Source organism: Euleptes europaea, chromosome 13 (assembly GCF_029931775.1).
Source record: "Euleptes europaea isolate rEulEur1 chromosome 13, rEulEur1.hap1, whole genome shotgun sequence".
NCBI classification, from domain to species: domain Eukaryota; kingdom Metazoa; phylum Chordata; class Lepidosauria; order Squamata; family Sphaerodactylidae; genus Euleptes; species Euleptes europaea.
The window spans coordinates 44,616,013-44,638,426 of record NC_079324.1 but is presented as its reverse complement, the minus strand read 5'-3'; the positions used below and the strand labels follow the sequence as shown (position 1 = coordinate 44,638,426).

The 22,414-nt window shown below is 47.5% G+C and overlaps 1 protein-coding gene and 1 non-coding gene across 2 annotated transcripts in view; both read right to left on the bottom strand.

Annotated features, from left to right (window-relative positions):
* The window catches only part of EMID1 (EMI domain containing 1), a 76,255-nt gene extending 55,842 nt beyond the window's left edge, over window positions 1-20,413 (bottom strand). The window contains exons 1-3 of the mRNA XM_056859871.1: window positions 20,271-20,413; window positions 3,328-3,441; window positions 2,252-2,355 (exon numbers count right to left, since the gene is read on the bottom strand). Coding sequence (XP_056715849.1) covers window positions 2,252-2,355; window positions 3,328-3,441; window positions 20,271-20,413 — 361 coding nt within the window. The remainder of the gene's footprint in view (window positions 1-2,251; window positions 2,356-3,327; window positions 3,442-20,270) is intronic.
* LOC130486619 (5S ribosomal RNA) lies at window positions 5-123 on the bottom strand. The gene has a single exon (XR_008933746.1). It is a non-coding gene; the product is annotated as a 5S ribosomal RNA (ribosomal RNA).
* Window positions 20,414-22,414: the final 2,001 nt, after the last annotated feature.

Sequence of the window (22,414 nt, the reverse complement as noted above, 5' to 3'; positions counted from 1 at the left end):
TTTAAGCCTACAGCACCCGGTCTTCCCAGGCGGTCCCCCATCCAAGTACTAACCAGGCCCGACCCTGCTTAGCTTCCGAGATCAGACAAGATCGGGCGTGTTCAGGGTGGTATGGCTGTAGGCATTTGTCCAGAATTTAAAATGCTATTTTCTAAGTTAAGAAAGTAAGAAGAGACCTGTTGGGATGAACCACAGTTTCATGTTAGATCAAATTATCTTGCCCAATAGTGTGCAGCACAGGACAGAGCAGATTGGGATGTTAAAATGACCCAGGAGCAAACCAAGCTGAGTAGCACTCCCAGCGCCACAAGGCACTCAGCTCAGATGTGATGAGTGGCAGAGACAACAGTTAGGCTCACCGGTCACCTCCTCCTGCATTGGCAATTCCACTGGGGCTCAGCCTAAGAACAGAAGAAGAGCCCTGACAGATCAGTGATTCATCTAGTCCAGCATCCTGCCTTACACACTGGCCAACCAGTTCCTCTGGAGGTCCAGCAACAGGGCATAGAGGACGAGGCCTTCCCCTGATGTTGCCTCCTGGCACTGGGATTCAGACGTTTACTGCCTCTGAACGTGGAAGTTCCCTTCAGTCACCATGGCTAGTAGCCACTGACAGGCCTAGCTTGTCTTGCTCTTGGGTCACCAGTGGCCCTCTAAGCCTTCTAAGGAATCTTCTGTGTTAGTTAAAGGGCTAGTCCAACCATGTGGACCCCCACCTCCTTCAGATCTTACAAGGAGGGCATCAACATGATAGCCTTCCTCGGTATCTTGTCCCCTGCACTGGATACTGACTGTGAACAAGGAAGGTTCTTTTAGGCCATCATGAGAAATTTACCATGAAACCCTGTTCAGAGCTACTCCATTCCAAACCCATCAAAATCAATCGACTTAGACTGGCATAACTCAGTGTAGGAGTCCACTGCTCCAGTGCAATACTAAACAGAGTCAAACCCTTCTAAATCCATTGAAGGCTTAGAAAGGTGTAACTCTTTCTGTTGTTTCACTAGGAACAGCCATTGATGGGCCTTTCTTCCAAGAATGTGCACAGCCCTTTTAAAAAAATGATGCTAGTGCCCTTGCTAGAAATCTTGTAGTGACATGCCATTTGCAAAGTTCTTCATCGAAAAACAATCATATCTTAACTTCTGCAGATACAATTCATTTTATTTCAAATCAAGGTTTTAAGATGCTGTGATGTGTGGAGAAAACGAAAGGCATGTATCTATAATAAAATGATTATGACGATTATATCAATCTTTAATCATTCTGGGACTCTCCTTTTCTGTTTTTGCTTGGTTTGATGTTTTTATGTTACCAGTAATTGATGTGATCCTGTTCTTATTCATATTTGTATTTTGATTAATTTTACACAACTGTTATTAATACTTGTGTTTTTAATTTTTTGAAGTTTGTCTTCTTGGTCTAGCAGTCTAATTATTATTAATTAAACAAAACAAAGCTAAAAGATGAATTACCAATGGGAGTACCTTTCCAACCACAAGAAACATTTGGCACATTTTGCATCCTTTCCCGCTTCTCTACCCCCCCCCCCCGCCCCACCCCAATCAATGACTGAGCTGCCCTCTGGCATGTGGGAGTCTCTGAGGAAATCTGCTGTCTGAATCAGCCGGGGCTGTGGTTGGGACAGAAGTCAATTTCCTCCAGATGGTCCCAGATGGGATCTGTCTCTCGTGTGGGTCCTCAGGACTTCCCTCTCTGGGATGGCAGATACACGAGAAGGGAAAGAACAAGGTTGTTGCCATTCCTTTCAGGGCCTAACATTTCTTTTCAAGGTGAGCTTGGGACTGGTCTTTAAATAAGTTTCCCCATGTGAAAAGATATCTTAAGATACGTTTGCCCAAAGGTGGATTTTCATGAATGGATTTATGGTTGAACAATCTATGAATCTTTGGATATCCACAGAACTTTTCTAAGTTTTCTAAATATACTGAATTCCATGCCAGATAGAAGAGTCTGTGCTTTGGAATAAACACAGACCTGGGTATTAAGAAAATTCTACTGAGTTTGCTATTGACTGCCTCTGCATAGCCATTCTGGACTTCCCTGGTGGTCTCCCATCCAAATACTAACCAGAGTCAACCCTGCTTAGCTTCTGAGACTGAGCTAGTCTGGCCCATCAAGGTCAAGGTCAAAAAATGGTATTGTGCCTTCAAAGCTTAAAATTGAGAAGGACTAGAAACACAATCTCCTTGAAGCAGAGATGCACCTGTCTTGATCTGCTCTCCCATACCTGCCTCGCAGTTTGTCCCTGTGTGTCCTGGGCAGCATTTCCACTCCAGAGCTGTGACCGTCTTGTATGCCTGCTTGTACGTTGGTCGGACAATTGTTCTGTAGCTGGTGGGAGGGGGAAAAAAAAACAGGAGTAGCCACTTCAGGAGACAAGAGCAGCAGGGACATCTATCATGGGAATGTGGAGGGGAAAGAATGGGGGTGAAAACACCTGCCAATAGAGGGAACACACCTGGAAAGGAACATGTGACCACAACGGGTCAATCTTATTTTATCGGTACTGGTTTCTTGAACAGAGACAACAATAAGACTTGCCAGGTCCTCAGCACCCCAAACTTGAGAAGCAGGTCCTGATGGTGTCACATTGAATAGCAGTACTGTCTTTCACACCCCATTAGGGATTGCATGGTCTCTGTGAATCTGTGTAGTCACAATCATGTGGCTTTGAAGAGGTGGACTATTCACAGCACACACACAAAGCCCATGGGAAACGAACTACGCACTAAATGTAACTTGTAGCTGAGCAGTCTGTGCCTGATTATTGTCTCCCATCTCCAATTTACACGTTTAGTAGTCACTGCAAGCAGGCCTGTAGCAAAGTCTTCAAAGAAGCCATCAAGTGCATGAGCTAGCTGATAACCCTGAGAATGAACCCCCAAATGTGAGTCAGAGACCTGGCAACTCTAGTCATGAAGGGAGTCAAGGTAGGGTTGCCAACGTCCAGGTGATGGCTGGAGATCTCCCACTATTACAACTGATCTCCAGGCAACAGAGATCAGTTCCCCTGGAGAAAATGGCGGCTTTGGCAATTGGGCTCTAGGGCATTGAAGTCTCTCCCCTCTCCAAACCCCACCCGCCTCAGGCTCCACCCACAAAATCTCCAGGTATTTCCCAACCCCGAGCTGGCAACCCTAAGTCAAGGGAGATTTGGACTGTACTGGGTAGGTACTACCTCCTCACTTGGGTTTCCATGGTAATATGGGCCCCAGCCTTGTATGTTTGTACTCAGAGGGGAGGGGAAATGGCGCACATGGGAAGTGGAGGGGGAGAGTGTAAATTATGGATCTGTTTCCTCACCTGCCTCCAGTGCAACCTATGGGCCACCGGCAGCTCTGAAAGACTCTCTGGAGGTAGGTGCCGTTCTGGACATGGCAGGAAACCGTCCTGGTGATAGTGTATGAACACCAGTTCCTGAAAGATACCAATAAAGACAGGACATCCAGTTATTAAGCAGAAGCATCACCATCAGCAGTCATTTTATCTGGCTGCGTACAAGGGGGAGGCAAGACACTTTTTTATTCAGCGATTGTTTGATTTAGATATCCTGCTTTCTCCCCACTGAGGATGCAAAGTAGCTTACAACATCATTCTCTCCTCCCCTATTTTTTCAGCACAATAACAGCCCTGTGTGGTGGATTAGACTGAGAGGGAATGACTAGCTTAAGGTCACCCAGAAAGTTTCCTTGGCAGATAGGGTTGCCAACCTCCAGGTGGTCTGAGAAAAATATGCACAAGTACTACTGGGATAGTAGTGAAAATATAGTACTAGGCTCAAACCAATTAATTTAAATAATACACAAGCAAACTATGCAAACATATATTGTAAACAATGTGTAACATCTACAGACAAGTGAAAACAGCAGTGATAGTATGTACAAGCAAATCTAAGATGGAAAGTCTTTTTCAAGGTAAGTAAGAGTCTTATCTCTAGGTTGTTTTCTTCAAAAACACATTGTTTACAATATATGTTTGCATAGTTTGCTTGTGTATTATTTAAATTAATTGGTTTGAGCCTAGTACTAACCTCCAGGTGGTAGCTGGAGATCTCCCACTATTACAACTGATCTCCAGCCGATAGAGATCAATTCGCCTGGAGAAAATGGCTGCTTTGGCAATTGGACTCTGTGGCATTGAAGTCCCTCCCCTTTCTAAACCCCGCCCTCCTCAGACTCCACCCCCAAAATCTCCAAGTATTTCCCAACCCAGAGCTGGCAACCCTGTTGGCAGACTGGGGATTCAAACCTGGGTCTCCCAGATTCTCGCCCGACACTCTAACCCAGTGATCAGACATGGATGCCATGGCACCTCCCAATGGATTAATAGATTTCCTGGCACCCACTTCCTTCTTCCGCTAAGCATAAGGGACTGTCCTGGCTTTCTTCCATCTCATTAGAGTAGGAAGTAGCTTGCAACTTCCCAAAAATTTGTCATTGGGCCCAGCAGCCCCATGGCCATCACAGTTTGATTGCCCCCCATGGCAGTCATTTTGTGGTGGTGCCTACTCCCTGAATTTTGTCATACTTTTTTGCCTTTACCTGGTTCCTAGGGATGTCAAAAATCCATTTTTAACGCACCGTCTCCCCACCCAGAAGCCTCTCTCTGTCCTTATTCTTTTCTTATTACCTTCTGGTTCCTATCATCCATGAATTAATCTAGTCCCCTTTCAAAGCCATCTATGCCTGTGGCCATTACTACTTCCTCTGGCAGCGAATTCCACATTTTAATCCCTGGTTGAGTAAAGTACTTCCTTTCGTTCATCCTGAATGTACTGCCCATCATCTTCAACAGATGCCCTCAGGCTCTAGTAATTTGAAGAGAGCAAGAAAAAGTTCTCTTTATCCACTCTCTCTGCCCCATGCAAAATTTTATAAAACTCTTTCAACTCCTTCTCTCAATTGTCTTTTTTTCTAAACTGAAAAGTTTCTAAAGTGGAAAGTTACTCCAACCACTTAATCATCTTGGGCTGCATCCACACATAGTTGGTTATTATCTGCAATTGGACTGACCTGTCCACACAGGAAAATTCAGTTACAAAATGATTGCTAAAGCACACTGACTGTGCAATATCCAACCATGTGTGGATGTAGTCATAGGAGCGCTCTTCTGTTCTTTCTCCATCTCTGTAATGTCCTTTTTGAGATACAGCAACCAAAACTGCACACAATATTCCAAATGAAACAGCATCGTAGATCTGTCCTCTGCATTATACTGGTTGTATGTGCTTGTTGTTGCAAAACCTTATTATAATCCTGGTCTCCACATTTTGTACCAGTTGATGTTTGCAGAGTGTTTGCAAAAGCAGCCCCACACAGCAGTGTGGTACAGTAGTTTGGTTCAGATAGGGTTATCATGTCCCTCTTCGCCACCAGCAGGAGGTTTTGGGAGCAGAGACTGAGGAGGGGGGGGGTTGGGGAGAGGAGGGACTTCAATTCCATATAGAGTCCAATTGCCAAAGCGGCCATTTTCTCCAGGTGAACTGATCTCTACTGGCTGGAGATCAGTTGTAATAGCAGATCTCCAGCTAGTACCTGGAGGTTGGTAACCCCAGGTTCAGATATTAGCAAGGAATGTGTGGCAGCAGCCAAACCAGGAAGCAGCAGCTGGCAAATCAGCTTAAGCTGATGAAAAGTGTTCCTGGCCACCTCTGCCACTAGATTATCTGGACACTCGAGGAGCACTTTAAATGCTGGTGACAAGCCACAATTTTTCATCGATCTAGAGGAATAATCAATCACATGCTGTCTGACCGTGGGCTCCCTACCCCAATTTGATTCCCATCAGCAGCCCCTGGCTTTAAGGGCTCCCTGATTTCACAAGTGACACCTCACCCAAGCTAAGAAGCTAGTTGTCGAGTACATACCCCACCTTGCATTAAACTGTACTGTACACTCTCTCCATATTCTTTGCAGAGAACCCAGTGAGAGTGTGTGTGTGTGTGTGTGCATATGCGTGCGTAATATGGAGGAGAAAAGAAAACTTGAAAAGGCTGGAAAAGGGCCCTGGAGAGGTGATTAAGGATTCTGGCGAGCTAACAGGAAGGGAAATTCCCTCCAGCCCCGGGAACTTGGTGCCAAGTCTTGATCTTGAGAAGTCTGTAATTTTCCATGCCAGAATTATAAATCTCTGAATGGCAGGTCACTCTCTAACCCTGCAGGGGGTTTGCATGACCTAGCAGCGGTACCCTGCCTCTCCATCTGGCACAATATTTTACATATGTTTACATACGTTGGTCCTTTCCGATGGGATTGCAACACGGGGCTACAGCTCCTCCAGTGCGGCCTGTGAACAATTAATCAGGTAATACGAGCCTCTGACGTTGCCAAAGGACATGCAACTTAAGGATCTGGTGTCCAGCCATCCTCCCAACTAAATGGAGGCCTTTTGATAGAGCCAGGAGTTCCCTCAGCAGGCTCGCCAGAGCCAGATGCAATTAGGCGTGCATTCCAGTGGCCTCAATTTATCAGAGGTAGTCCCAGTTTTCTGATACATGTCCCTGGAAGATTGTTATCACTGTTTTGCCTTTTAATACATTTCACTAGTATCAGTTTGCCAGGTATGATATTCTATAGGTTTCTGTCTCCACTGGGTTTCTAGAATTTAGATCCTTGACAGGGTGTTGGGCAGATGCATGTCGCCAGGCGTGTGAGCATGAGCACTAAAAGCCAAACTACGTGCTGCTGCAGTCAGTGCATATAAATTCCTACAGTACATGTGGAGCACAGTTACGGTTGCCAACCTCCAGGTACTAGATGGAGATCTCCTGCTATTACAACTGATCTCCAGCCAATAGAGATCACTTCACCTGGAGAAAATGGCCGCTTTGGCAATTGGACTCTATGGCATTGAAGTCCTTCTGTTGTGACCCAAAACACTTTCCCTCCCCAATCCCCGGCCTCCTTAGGTTCCTCCCCAAAAACCTTTCGCCGGTGGCGAACAGGGACCTGGCAACCCTAGCTGTTAGAGATCAGTTCCCCTGGAGAAAATGGCCACTTTGGCCATTGGACTCCATGGCATTTAAGTCCCTCCCCTCCCCAAATCCCACCCTCCTCAGGCTCTGCCCCAAAAACCTCCCGCCGGTAGCAAAGAGGGACCTGGCAACCCTATTCACTACTGTAGTTTCCCAGCAGAGCAGCAGCCACCCTTCTCTCCCATCCCTACCAGGGCTTTTTCAGTATTGATTTTTTTAAAATCAGCCATTTAATATTGTTATAATAATCTGTGTATCAGGTTCTCTGAATCTCCAGCTTTCGTTTTTCTTAAAGCTCTCTTTTATTACAGAGATACACCTTTCTCCTTATGGTTCTGCAACAAGAGGGGCTAGAGAATTACTCTTTTTAAAATGAATGCTAAGAATTGAGGGAACCTGATAACACAGATTGTTATATGGGTATAACAATATAATGACATTCAGTTGCCGATTTCAAAAGCCTCCCCAGTCGTGGTGGCAGCAGGTGGGGGGTAAGCCACTGCAGGGATAGGAGCAAGGAAAATGGCCTTTGAGGCACTGTCAGCCAAAGGGGGGGGGAGTTGGGTTGCCAGGAGATCTCATGCTCTAGTAGGAGACCTTAAGAAAATAAAGGCTCTGTGCCGTATAGTAAGTAGCAAAGCAAAGAACAGCACAACAAATGTATATAATAAACGTGAAAATCTACAATATAAAGGCAAAAATAGATCAAACAGAAATACAAATGAACACACAATATGACAAAAGGGACAATATGTACAAATATGCACAAATATATAAAGTAGTTGAAAGGAGTTATCAGCCTGTATACAATGTAATCAGCAATGTATCCAACTTCTTCCTTCTCTAGGAGGAACCGTATGGTCCATTGCAAAATAGCACCTATCATGGTTATTCTATTTTTTCTATTATGATTATGTAGCTGATGAAGCCCATAGCGAAACATGGTCACATGATCTAGATGACACGTCCTTTGCTTTCATGGCTATGGATTGATGGGAGAATATTCATTTTTTCAAACTTGTGGTTTGTTTTTTCTGTGAAAAAGAAATAATACAAATTTTTACCAACATAGACTACATAAGATCAACTTGGTCAATTTCTATTGTGAAGTCTTATACATCGTTGTGAAGTTGGATACATTGCTGATTACATTGTATACTGATAACTGATAAAGGCTGATAACTCCTTTCAACTGCTTTATATATTTGTGCATATTTGTACATAATGTCCCTTTTGTCATATTGTGTGTTCATTTGTATTTCTGTTTGATCTATTTTTGCACCTGTTGTCACCTTTATATTATAGATTTTCCCGTTTATTATATACATTTGTTGTGCTGTTCTTTGCTTTGCTAGTAGGAGACCTGGCACCCCAGCCCCATAGAATAAAATGGACTTACTCCTAAGGAAGCTTGTTTAGGATTACTCTCTTAAATTTATAAAATCAACTAAGGCAGAGAGATCATTCCCCCTGATTAGTAATTGGACTAGAAGTTTAAGAGGGATTCCCCCACGAGATCATAAAACAAATGTCAGAGAAGAGAAAGGACTGCTGTGATCCTAATGCCTCTACTAAACCATACAGAAATGGAAGCCAGATTGAACTGCCAGAGCCAAAGTCACCAGCGGGTGGACATGTTCTCTATAATGTGCTAATCAGCTAGGCAGACCAAAGATGTGGTTTGGTACAATAAATGATAGGAGAGCAATTCCAGGCAGAAACTAAAAACCACAAGAAAAGAGGCAAGTGTCAAGCTGGAACTAAGTTGTTTTTGTTTTTTTTAGTCCACTTCAATATGGCGCAGAGTGGTAAGCTGCAGTACTGCAGTCCAAGCTCTGCTCACGACCTGAGTTCGATCCCGACAAACGTTGGTTTCAGGTAGCCAGCTCAAGGTCGACTCAGCCTTCCATCCTTCCGAGGTCGGTCAAATGAGTACCCAGCTTGCTGGGGGTAAAGGGAAGATGACTGGGGAAGGCACTGGCAAACCACCCCGTAAACAAAGTCTGCCTAGGAAACGTCAGGATGTGACATCACCTCATGGGTCAGGAATGACCCGGTGCTTGCACAGGGGACCTTTACCTTTTTTCAGTATATAAGGCTAAGCTTCTTTTGATAGAACTTCTTTTGACAGAAATCTCACCAGACCAAGGAAGGAAGGAAGGAAAAGGAAAGAAAAGAAAGATCACTCTATGAACTTTGCTTCAGACAAATATGCTACAAAAATTGCTGGGGTTTTTTTTCTGTTTTTTACTGAAGGACCTTCTCCTACCTCATACTATCTTGAGGCTAACCTGTTTTCCTACTGATTCAGCGTAAGGCCACTTCTGTCCCTCACACTTTAAACAACCCCGGCGGCCCCAAGCCTGCATCCCAACAGGGGCTAATTGCACAGTAGAACCACCAATGCAGGAAGATCAAAGGCATTATCGTCAAGGCAAATACTAACCAAGGGAAAGGCCCAGAACCGAGTTCAGGAAAAAAAGCCACAGGAACACACCCAGCGCCCCAACTGCATGGCACGAAAGGCAAGGCCTGAGACACCCTGCAGGCCTCCCTATCCAGCAGCTATGCTCAGCCAGATCAGTTTAGACCACCTACAAACACAGCATAATTTGTTCCTAAAATGAGAAGAACCCGGCTTAGGGCCAAACAAGGTGTTGTTAAGGAAGGGCCATTTCAGTGGCTGCGATACATCTGGCTCTCTCCTCTTCCTTCAAACCATCCCCACATCTAGGGTTGCCAGGTCCCTCTTCGCCACCGGTGGGAGATTTTTGGGGCGGAGCCTGAGGAGGGCAGGGTTTGGGGGGAGGGGCTTCAATGCCATAGAGTCCAATTGCCAAAGCGGCCATTTTCTCCAGGGGAATTAATTTCTATCAACTGGAGATCAGTTGTAATAGCAGGAGATCTCCAGCTAGTACCTGGAGATTGGCAACCCTACCCACATCACTGAATGCTGAGTTGGACTGAATGGCTTCCAAACTGCCCCTTTAGGCCAGGACGTCTTTGGCTCATGTTGGCTCCCGCTGTCTCTGCCAGGAGTGGTCTTAGCGATTCTTTGGCCTTCGGCAAAAGGCTAGGATGAGGCTTAGGATTGCCATTGGCTTGCCATCAGGCAAACCTAATAGAGGTTAGTTCACCTGGAGAAAATGGCTGTTTTGGCAATTGGACTCTATGGCATTGAAGTCCCTCCCCTCCCCAAACCCCACCCTCCTCAGTCTCCACCCCCAAAACCTCCTGCCGGTGGCGAAGAGGGACCTGGCAACCCTAGATTTCCAGCTCCAGATTGAGAATTATTTGGAGATTTGGGGGTGGAGCCTGAGGAAGGTGGGGTTTGAGGAGGGGAGGGACTTCAATGGAGTGTAATTCTATAGAGTCCACTTTCCAATGTGACCATTTTCTCCAGGTGAACTGATCTCTATTAGCTGGAGATCAGTTGTAATAGCGGGAGATCTCCAGCCATTATCTGGAGGCTGACAACTGGGGTTTCCAACCTCCAGGAGGTGGCTGGAGATCTCCCGCTATTACAACTGATCTCCAGCTAATAGAGATCAGTTCACCTGGAGAAAATGGCCACTTTGGCAATTGGACTCAATGGCATTGAAGTCCCTCCCCTCCCCAAACCCCACTCTCCTCAGGCTCCGCCCCCAAAAATATCCAGGTATTTCCCAACCCGGAGCTGGCAACTCTAATGGCAACCCTAATGAGGCCCCAGAGTCATTACTACCCCAGCCCTGGCCCCCTTGCCAAGACCATGCAAGGGGTGGCCCTCAATGCCTTGACCTACGTAGAATGGGCAGTCGCCAAGCCTGAGATGGGGTGGGCATGAGTGGCAGCAGAAGCCTTCTCTTCTTCTCTTCTCCCCTCCTTTAGGGGGGTTGGAGCCACTGCCCCTGTTGCCCATTGGCTAAGACCACCCCTGGTGTCTGTACTCTTTGGCCTATTGCTCCAAACACTCCCACTGACATTTAACATTTTACCATTCCTTTCCAAGGACCTTAAAGCTCAGTCTTAACCTAACAGCAAACTGTAAGGTAGACTAGTAGGGTTGCCAGGTCCCTCTTCGCCACCGGTGGGGTTTTGGGGCGGAGCCCAAGGAGGGTGGGGTTTGAGGAGGGGAGGGACTTCAAAGCCATAGAGTCCAATTGCCAAAGCGGCCATTTTCTCCAGGGGAACTGATCTCTTATCGGCCGGAGATCAGTTGCAATAGCAGGAGATCTTCTGCCACCACCTGGAGGTTGGCAACCCTACAGACTACAGTGGTACACTTGGGAATATGAAGGGTAGGGCAGCAGGAGTCGGGCAGCTCTCACACATGAGGTTTGACCCCACAGGGTGTTCCCTGTTGGCCTCCGTGAAACGCAGCATCCAAACGGTGAGTCATGTGTGCAAGGGACAAAGGGATTTGGATTTTCTGCCTTCGACTGCCCACGTTCATTATTAAGCACACTTACCGGGCATTCCCAGAGCCCATTCACAATAGTGCGCTTACAGAATCTGTAAAGGCTGTGTGTGCCGGGCTGACTGCGGAACTTTGGAGTGGGGAGTTTTGAGGGCAGAAACATACTTGTGCATACACTGACTAAGGTCACAGCACAGGCAGAGTCCCTGTGGAATAGCAGAGGCCCATTTATTCCGTGCAGGCTTCCCCACAATGGCTCTACTCCCAGGGTGACTCCCCCAGTTCTCACATTCCTCTTGCATTCCTAGTCAACCCCGGCCACATCACACCAGCCTCTCTGCTCCTCCTGGACTAGGGCCATGCCCTAGCGCTCTCTACTGCTCTGGAGTATGCCACAAAAGCTTCTTTATGCAACACTCCTCGCCTCTGAAGTGGCTCTCTGCTACTGGCCTGGGGGTGTCTGGCTGGGTGGGCGGCCTTCGGTCCAAAGTGCTGGCTGGGACTCCTTATGAAGTGAAGGGCCTGTTGATGTAAGTGGCTGTCCCTGTAGCACATGGAATGTGAGCGCTCAGCATGGAGGCTGCTGAGGCAGCGTTCCCTGTCCACATCGGGACGGGTGCCAGTGGCCAAGCGGAGCTAAGAGCAGAACTGTCCCCCCTGCAGGGCCCACAACAAGGCCACAGAAGAAGAACTGCTCCTCAGCTGCCTCTCTTTCGCTCTCCAGCTGCAAGACCTCCCCAGTCACAGTTCCCATGACGCTTGAAGGCAGCCAGCCTGCCTGGTCTTGGGGGTAACGTCATCTGGCAGGACTCACTGCTGATGCTGCTGAAAATTCGTGACCTCCTCAGGCAGAATTTCCTAAACAGATCCCAAAGAACGGGGCAGTTCTACATGACACGTTTGCTACAGGAAACACCAGCGCTGCAAGGCTCTTTCGTGCACCAAACTTGTAATGTGCAGACATCACACACAAGTATCTGTGCATCTGGGAAACGTGGGTGAATATCAGATTTCCCTGGCGTATGAACTCTAGTGCTGAAGATGTTGGAAGAGTTGCAATGTCTAGCGTGCAAAGGAACTGAGAAGAAGACCCAGAGGGGGTGGGCAAATGATCAGCTAGTCAGGGCTGTAAGGTTAGAGACCTTTCCACCCTTTTTTCACACCTCTTGTCTGAGCTTAGATTGACACTCTTAGGGATAATTTCCTCCTTCCTCTCAGAAGTCATTCTACCCTCTCTTTTCCTCCTTAGCTAGATAGACAGCTAGAGGCTCTGTCCCTCAGCTTTCCTGCCCTAAAATGTATTTCCCTCAATAAAGGCAACTTTATCTTTAATCAGTGAGTCTGACCCTTCTCTGCATACTTAGCATACTCTGCCAACAAAAGATGCATCTACATTCTTAAATGACACCCACAAAATACAAGTTTGCTTCATGGAACGCCAAGGTTTTCTCACACCACTTACACCACAGTCAGTAGCCTAGAATGGTTCCATCCTTCATACAGCAGTCATGCCTACGACTGATACACACGTTTAACCAGGTAATGTGTAAAATCTGAATGACAGACATGCAGTCTTACTTGTCTACTTCTATATGTCAGGAAGACACAGCTCAATCAGACAGATGTACAGAGGTTTGTGCCAGCGAGTACCCTTCTGCAGTTTCACTAGCCAAACTCAACAGTAATGGTTCTTGTAGACCACGGTTACACAGCCTGGATAACCTACAAGAACCAATCAACTCTGACCGTGAAAGCCTTCGACAATATTTTCAACAGTAATGGGCACAAACCAAATATTAATAAATATTAAACCAGGTATTAAATATAGAAAGCCGTCCAGTGGTACCTTAAAGACTAACAAAATTTCTTCCAGCATAAGCTTTAGAATCATAGAGTTGGAAGGGACCACCAGGGTCATCTAGTCCAACACCCTGCACAATACAGGAAATTAACAACTACCTCCCCCCACATCCCCAGTGACCCCAACCAATCTAACTCCCTTTCATGTGTTAGATCTCACCATCAGATGCCTGAATAAATTTTGTTTGTATTTAAGATGCCACTGGAGTCCTGTTTGATTTTTGCCACAATAAATGTGTTAATCATCAAGGAGCCACAAGTCCCTTTGTTATTTTGGCTGCAGCAGACTAATATGACCATCCCTCTGTACTTATTATAGCAGAAGCTTTCAGGTGCAAGAGCACACTTTGTCAGATGCATGAGATGTGACATTCAGCTGGCAGAGCGAGATACCCAGAAATACAAAGAAAAGTCTAAACATGCATCTGTTTCCATCACTTTATGTGTTAGCTGTAAGAATCATACAAGAGAGTGTCCCTGAGGCAAACAGAGCTGTCTCATATAGTGTGTAGCTGCTCTAAGGAGCACAGTGATATGAACATGGCACTTTCGACTGAAGCAGCAGCATATTGGCTTTTGGGTTAGACAGAGCTCTTCACCATACAGAGCAAATTTAAAAAGAAACCCTTATTTTAGACTCTAGTTTGCACATGCATTTTTGTCAAAGCGTTAGTCCAGTAAAAAGAATTGTCTCTGTCTATCCAACTCTTCAGGAAAATCCCCTCTGTACATGCTCAGTGGTTCTCTTTTCATTATCTCTTCTTGCATTTTTCAGGGTTACAAAACAGAAACATCCTGTCTGAAGTTTAGTGCCGGGGAAACTCGGCCTGGCCTTATGGCCACAACAGTGACGCTGGGACTAATGAGCCTGCAACATGAGCAACTACCAAGTTCAATCAAGTTCATCAATCATGTATATTGTGGCCTGCCAGGTAGGTACGGCTTCTCCCCCTGCCCTGCTTCTACGGTGCACCCCCCAGGACATCAACAAAACCAAGCATTCAGCATCAAACTCATATGGCTGACGGGCTGCATTCAGTGTGGTGAGTCAGAAGGTGTACAGCCCCGTCTAGACCTTATGCCTCCACCGTATGTCTGTGTTACAAACATAGGCTGTTGACCACCCACAGGATGTCTGGATAATCCACCCATTCTCCCTTTACTACCACTGCCATGCCTATAATTAGAGGGTGGTCATTCAAAGAGAAGGAAATCCGACGTACTTCCTTTTCCTCCCAATAATTCCCCCCCTCTCTCCATCTTAACCTTGGAGACACAGACCTTACAGCCTCGTGGTCTCAGACTGCCAGTGTTGGGAGGACAGGATACCTGCTTCTAAACATAGCATGGCCCATACCTAACTGGTCTTAGCAGCTGATGTCACCAAAGTCCTTGGAAGGAGCCTTTCGCTTTGGCTTTTTCCACAAAAAGCAGAAGTCACAAAGGAACACAATGTGCTGTTGAGGTCCCTATCAAAACCATGATTTATCATATCCTTGACATAGGAAGATAGATGTATTTGCTTGGGTTTAACAAGACGTTAGCAGCAGGAAAAATAAGTGAGCCCTTTCCTTGTGGTCTGGTAGCATGTGCTGCTCAAGGTTGCCAAATGTTTACTAGGCCCTGCTACTGTGCGTTTAACTGTCAGATTGGCCTGCAGACATTCACAAGTGATAATGCTTCTCTCCAATTGGTTTGTTAAAGGGCACAGGAGCAGGGAAGGCAATTTTTTTCAATTCAGTTGGTATCCCTAGCAATGCTAATATGAAACTGCCTTAGGTCATGTCAGACCAAAAGTCCACCTAGCTCAACGGACTGGTAGCAATTCTACAAGTGCTCTGGCCAATAAGGATTTTCCCCAGCATCTGCTGCTTGAGATCCTTTTACCCAGAAATCAGGGATTTATCCTGAAACTTTTTGCACACAAAGCATATGCACTATATAACTGAGCCACAGCCCTTCCCTAAAAGGAGTGCCAACTTCTTATGAACAGTTCCTTTAATGATTGCATAAGAGACAGCGATCCATATATGAACCTGTTTGTCATCATGAAGATCCAATATGAGCAACAGCTGTCATTTAGATACCCTCGCTGGTGTACGTGAAAACAACAGTCATGTGCCACTTTATAAACTGACTAACTCATTGTGACAGTAGCTTTTCTGAGCCAGAATCCACTGCATCAAATGTTCAGAGAAGATGCCTGCCACAGCTTCTGGCAAAACGTCAGGAAAGAAAATACCAAGACCACGGTCACACAGCCCGGATAACCTACAAGAACCAATGAACTCTGACCGTGAAAGCCTTCGACACTGCTGTGGTGTCTGACCATGTTTTTCTTGCACCATTGGCCAGAATGGCCCTCACTTGGGGCCTTTGACAAGTAAATGTTACTGTGGGTGTTTCTTTAAAGTCAGCAGATGGTCTCCTGGCAGCTCTCTTGTTCAAGAACCTCTCAGAGTCTGAAGAGGTTACACCCTCCAGATGAAGGGAGGGGACAGGTGTGTGCGCACGCATGTGTGAAGATACAGCAGGTTCCAGTTTGGAAGGGAGAAGGAGACAAAGGGGAAAGCTGTTCGCTACCTGATATAATGGTGAAGCACAATGGGGTGCAGAGACCTTCTCTAGAAATCTGATGTGGGGTAGGGGTTCTATAACTAGGCTTGCCAACCTTCAGGTAGTGACTAGAGAGCTCCCACAACTGATCTCCAGACGACAGAGATCAGCTCCCCTGTAGAAAATGACCACTTTGGAAGGTGGATTCTATAGCATTATATCCCATTGAAGTCCCTCCCCAAACGCCACCCTCCTCAGTCTCCACACCCAAAACCTCCAGGTTTTCCCCAACCTGGAGCTGGCAACCCTATCTATAAGAGCCTATTTGTATTTTACCCCCATGGACATGTATGGGCCCTATTCAGATTAGGACTGAAGTGAACTGAGGGGGTTATCACACTTGTATTCCCAGCAATGTATTAAGAGTTTGAAAACGTTATAAAAAATACTGTTCGCACTTTGTTGGGCCCTTTTAGCTGTGAAGACGTCTTCCAACCATTTATAAGCCGTGGTATCCAAAAACCCTTTTAAATCGATGTTTTTTATAACATTTTCAAACTCTTAATACATCGCTGGGAATACAAAGTGCGGTAACCCCCTGAGTAAGGGAGCTTAGACCATCCCCTGTGCCATATTCTCAAGCCAAAACAGCCCTGGGGGTGCTATTTGCCCAGCTGGGGGCTGCACATGCACTGATGAGCTACACATTACATTTCAACAACGGAACAAATAGGTCATGTGAGGAAGATCTAAGCCCACTCTCTCAATCCAAATTGGGACTTCACAAGCCTGGGAAGTGCTGAACGTCAGCAGACTCCTCGCCACCTGACCCAAGGATGTCTCCAGGGAAACAAAACATACAGTTAGGCCCTAAGGGCTCAGCTCACATATTTGTAAGTGAAGCAACTACATGCATACCTCATTTATAGCGCTTCACTTTATTGCGCTTCACAGATATTGCATTTTTTAGCAAGTCTATTTGCACCATTTTTCTAACAACATGTGCTCATTGGTAATTCTCGCAATATTTCAAACTTTTTTGTTATTATTACAGTACATTGGTTTTTTAGACATGTTATTGTGCACTTAATAGACTACAGTATAGTGTACGCATAACTTTTATATGCACTGGGAAACCAAAAAAGTATTGTGACTTGCTTTATTGTGATATTTGCCTTATTGGGGTGGTCTGGAATCGAACCCACAATATCTCTGAGGTATACTTGTATTACAATGACTCTGTAGGTCTCCAACGTACCCTCATTCAAAGAAAACAAACCCAAGGAAGTTCTGCTCCAGGAACATCTTAGGGAAGTGGGAAATCATATAAGTATATGAAATAATGACTATGTGATACAGACCAGCGATTCCCAAACTTTTTTGAGTCATGGAGCATTTTTCAGGAGAGAAATTCGTCACGGAGCACTAATTTTCACCCAGCGCCTATATACGAAACCAACTGACAATAGTATATTTCTTTCCACTCTCTTCACTAGGAGACGTTTCACGGAGCACTAAGTGCTCCATGGAGCACAGTTTGGTAACCTCTGAGATAATATAGACATATATATACATATATGAGGAGCCCCCTGGCACAGAGTGGTAAACTGCAGTATTGCAGTCCAAGCTCTGCTCACAACCTGAGTTCGATCCTAACGGAAGTTGGTTTCAGGTAGCCGGCTCATGGTTGACTCAGCCTTCCATCCTTCCAAGGTTGGTAAAATGAGTACCCAGCTTGCTGGGGGTAAAGGGAAGACGACTGGGGAAGGCATTGGCAAACCACCCCGTAAACAAAGTCTGCCTAGTAAACGTCAGGATGTGACATCACCCCATGGGTCAGGAATGACTCGGTGCTTGCCTTTTTATGTATACATATAGGTATCATATATAATATGTACATAATAATGTGTACATTATACACACATACACCCTACATACACACATACTTATGAATGAGAAAAAAATTGTAGGCAATGGAAGGCAAGAAGCCCAGGCAGTCTATGGCATTTCTATGGACACTTCAAGTAAGAAAAGAGACTGTTCAGAGTAGCAATAGTTGGAGGCAATATCTTCTTAAGGCAAATTCAAACTCTGTGGTGTGAAAAAAGCCACCTTAGATTAGAGAATCTCATTTTCACATTCCTAATCAGCTCTTTGGAAGATGTTAAGCAGTCTGCTCTTTTCCAAATGGTACAGTGAGAATGGCCGGGGACAAGGGCGAGGTATAAGGACTCCTGCTGGAATAAGGACGCTGAACCACATGGCGCTTCTTGGTCTAAGGCTGCAAGGTGGTCCTTAAGTTCTTGTGGAACTCACAACCACAAGATGTGATCGGGAAAACCTCGCTTATATGATTAGACAAACTCCAGGAGGATAGCTCTAACAGACTACAAATTCCAATAAAGAAATGGAACCTAAGGTTGCTAATGGGCCGGGAGAAAAACATCCTGTCCCTTTAACAAAGACGTATTGGGTGGAAGTGGGCAGCTGAAGCTTTTCACGGCATTGAGGTCAAGAACACCACTTGGTAAATAACATCCCATTAAGCTTCTAGTAAAGGGACAGGCCATCCGCCCCTCCAGGCTACCCTAATGGAACCTCCAAGTCCACAAGCAGTATACCAGGACTGAGGAAAAACACCAGGGGGAGGCTGTTGCCCTGCTTATGGCTTTCCCAGAGGCATCTGCCTGGTTGCTGTGGGAAACAGGATGCGGCATTAGTGCGAGATGCAGCAAAACAAGTCCAAATTGAATAAGCAGTATAGAAAAGAGCACAAGGTCGAAACGCATGGGAGGTTTTGCCTTGGATTTGCCGCTCTCTCGATGCACATTTTCCCCATCTGAATTCTCAAAACTCTGCATGGGGGGCTTATTGTTGAGTTTTGAGAATTTGGCTGGGGAAAATGTGCATTCAGAGAGCGGCAAATCCAAGGCAAAACCTCCCATGAGTTTTCGTCCCAAGAATCCAGCAGCACCTTAAAGACGAACAACTGTGGCTCGCGCAAGCTAACCCCCTGTTAGTCTTGAAGGTGCTACTGGACTCTTGCACTTTTCTATGCTAGGAGAAGACTGGACAGACTAACACCCGGCATGATCTGATGCACTGAGGGGTAGGAGGATACATGAACACATGAAGCTGCCTTATACCGAATCAGACCATCAAGGTCCATCAAAGTCAGTATTGTCTGCTCAGACTGGCAGCAGCTCTCCAGGGTCTCAGGCAGAGGTCTTTCCCATCACCTACTTGCCTAGTCCCTTTAACTGGAGATGCTGGGGATTAAACCTGGGACCTTCTGCATGCGAAGCAGATGCTCTGCCACTGAGCCACAGCCCCTCCCCAAATGCACCACACCCTTGAACACATGAACACATGAAGCTGCCTTATACCAAACCAAACCCTTGGTCCATCAAAGTCAGTATTGTCTACTCAGACTGGCAGCGGCTCCCCAGGGTCTTTCCCATCACCTACTTGTCTGATCCCTTTAACTGGAGCTGCTAGGGATCAAAACTGGGACTTTTTGCAAGCCAAGCAGATGCTCTACCACTGAGCCACGGCCCCTCCCCAAATGCACTACCGGGGATTGAACCCGGGACCTCCTGCATGCCAAGCCGCTGTTCTACCACTGAGCCATGGCCCCTCTCCATGGACCTCCATGGTCTCAGGCATTGGTCTCTCCCATCACCTACTCATGCATGCCAAGCAGATGCTCCACCACAGAGCCATAGACCTCCATGGTCTCAAACATTGGTCTTTCCCATTACCTACTTGCCCCTCTATACGGCTCCGGCTGAGGTCTTTCCCATCACCTACTCCCTTAACTGGAGATGCCGGGGATTGAACCTGGGACCTTCTGCACGCCAAGCAGATGCACTCCCACTGAGCCACAGCCCCTCTACACGGCTCTCCAGCTGGTGTCTTTCCCATCACCTACTTGTCTGGTCCTTTAACTGGAGATGCACGCCAAGCGGATGCTCTCCCACTGTGCCACAGCCCCTCTACACGGCTCTCCGGGTGAGGTCTTTCCCATCACCTACTCCCTTAACTGAAGATGCCGGGGATTGAACCTGAGACCTTCTGCACCCCAAGCGGATGCTCTCCACTGTGCCACAGCCTCTCTACACGGCTCTCCGGCTGAGGTCTTTCCCATCACCTACTCTAGTCCCTTTAACTGGAGATGCCGGGGATCGAACCTGGGACCTTCTGCATGCCAAGCGGATGCTCCACCACAGAGCCACGGACCTCCATGGTCTCAGGCATCCCATCACCTACTCGCCTAGCCCCTTGAACTGGAGATGCCGGGGACTGAACCCGGGACCTTCTGCACGCCAAGCGGATGCTCTCCCACTGAGCCACGGCCCCTCTACCCGGCTCTCCAGGGTCTCCGGCGGAGGTCTTTCCCACAGCCCCTCCACAAGCTGCACCCAGCCAGCCCCTTGGCGGAAACCCCCCGCCGGTTACCTTCGACTGGGGTACTGGAGGCCGGCGTGGGTCCAGGTGCAGCGGCCGGAGCCCGGGAGGCAGCAGCAGCAGCAGCAGCAGAGCCAGAGCGCGGCCCGCAGGCAGCGCGGCCAGCCCGGCCCGCGTCCCCGGGCTGCGTCCATGAGGCTGGGGCGAAGCGGCGCGGGGCGCAGCCGGCCCTTCCCCTCCGCTCCCCGTCCCCTCCTCCCCGGAGGCTCAGCCAGGCGCGCTCATTGAGAAAACGCGAAGGAAACGCCGGGCGGGCGAGAGCCCCCCCCCCCACGCCTTCCTTCCCTCCCCTCTCCCGTCCGCCTTGGCAGAGGAGCTGGCTTGGGGGGGGGGTGGCTCCGTGCCAGGCGCAGCCGGGATCAATCCGGGGTTTAGTCGGGGGCAGGGAAGGAGGCGGCCAGCTCCAAGACCCCCACCCCACCCCCACCCCCATCCCACCCCCATCCCCCAGAAACCACTTTTGGAACAGGGAGGGCGAGAGGGATGGCGCATGAAGTCCCTTGCTTTGCATGCACTTGGCCAGAAGTCCGGCGCAGCTGGGTGTTTGTGTGTGTGAAGGCAGGGAGGCAAAGATGAAAGGAGCCAAAAGAGGGGGGGGCGGGAGAGAGAGGAACTCAGACCCAAAGGAAACTAGATGGCCCTCTGTCAGCGATGCTGATTCTATGGGCTTAGGCAGATGATGAGAGGGAGGGCATCTTGGCCGTCTTGGAGTAGGGGTCACTGGGGATGTGCAGGGGAGGTAGTTGTGAATTTCCTGCGTTGTGCAGGGGGTTGGACTAGATGACCCTGGTGGTCCCTTCCAACTCTATGATTCTATGATTCCTCTATTTTCAGGCTTGGGGGGATGCCTTAGCTTTCCAGGGAGTGGAGGAGACTCAAGTAGAACTATCTCCCCCACACACACACACACCCCACATACACTTTTTTTTTTGCCTTGGACTCCTGTCTTGGGTTTGGCAAGAGCTCTTTCCCTTTCTGAAAAGGAGTCTGGCATGCGGCACCTTATGATTTTGCAGTAGGCTCCTTGGAGGTTTCGCTGCAACTCAACAAAGAAGATCCCCATCTGGGATCTTCCCTGTTCTCGGTTCCTTTCCCCCCTCCACTGGATTAAGGGACAAGCCAGAGAGAACGCTCACAAAGGACAGCGCAGGCTCTCCCCCCTCAACGCCTTCCCTTTCTGCCTTTCATGTGCAAACCGTGCAGAGGTCTCTCGCTTTGAAGGAGTGGGGAGAGAAATGTTGATATACTTTGCGTTTTGGCTTTCTGCTCCCTCCACCCACCCAGTGGAAAAGCAAGTTATCTAGCTGAGCCACAGAAGAGACCCTTCCAGGAGGTGACAGGTAGCAGGATGGAAGTGGGACCTGGTGAGCACAACCCAGCAAATCTTCCCCCTCACCAAAAAACCCCACCATTTAAACACACCGCCTTTCAAGGACGCTCTGATTTTTAAAGAAAAGAAGTGTTGTTTTTTATACACCGACTTTTTCTGCCACTCAAGGGAGAATCAAACCGGCTTACAATCGCCTTCCCTTCCCCTCCCCACAACAGACACACTGTGAGGTAGGTGAGGCCGAGAGAGTGTGACTAGCCCAAGGTCACCCAGCTGGCTTTGTGTGTAGGAGTGGTGAAACAAATCCAGATTAGCGTCCGCCGCTCATGTGGAGGAGCGGGGAATGAAACCCGGTTCTCCAAATCAGATTCCACCACTCCAAACCACTGCTTTTAACCACTACACCATGCTGGCTCTCTTATTCACTATACCATGCTGGTACACGTGGCTCCATGTAGAATTTCATCTCTATCTCAACATGCAGATGCTGCATATTAGCCAGAATGCAGGTTCTGGTGAGAAACAACCCAATGTGGTCTGAAACAAGATGGGAAGTAGGCAGTTGCTCCTAGACCTGGATACATGGTGATGATCCTGTCAGAACACAGGGAGCTGCTGCTGGGGAGCATTCCAAAATGCAAAGCCCTGTCTACCTCATTCTTCTCTAAGTGCAAACCAGGTCAAAGACACAAGCCTCCTTAGGTATAGCTGGAAAATTCTTAGGTAGTGGCAGCAAATGCAAAGCCCTCAATCTCGACAGGAAAAGGCTTTTTCCTCAGAGCAGCCTAAAAGCCCACGGTGTTCT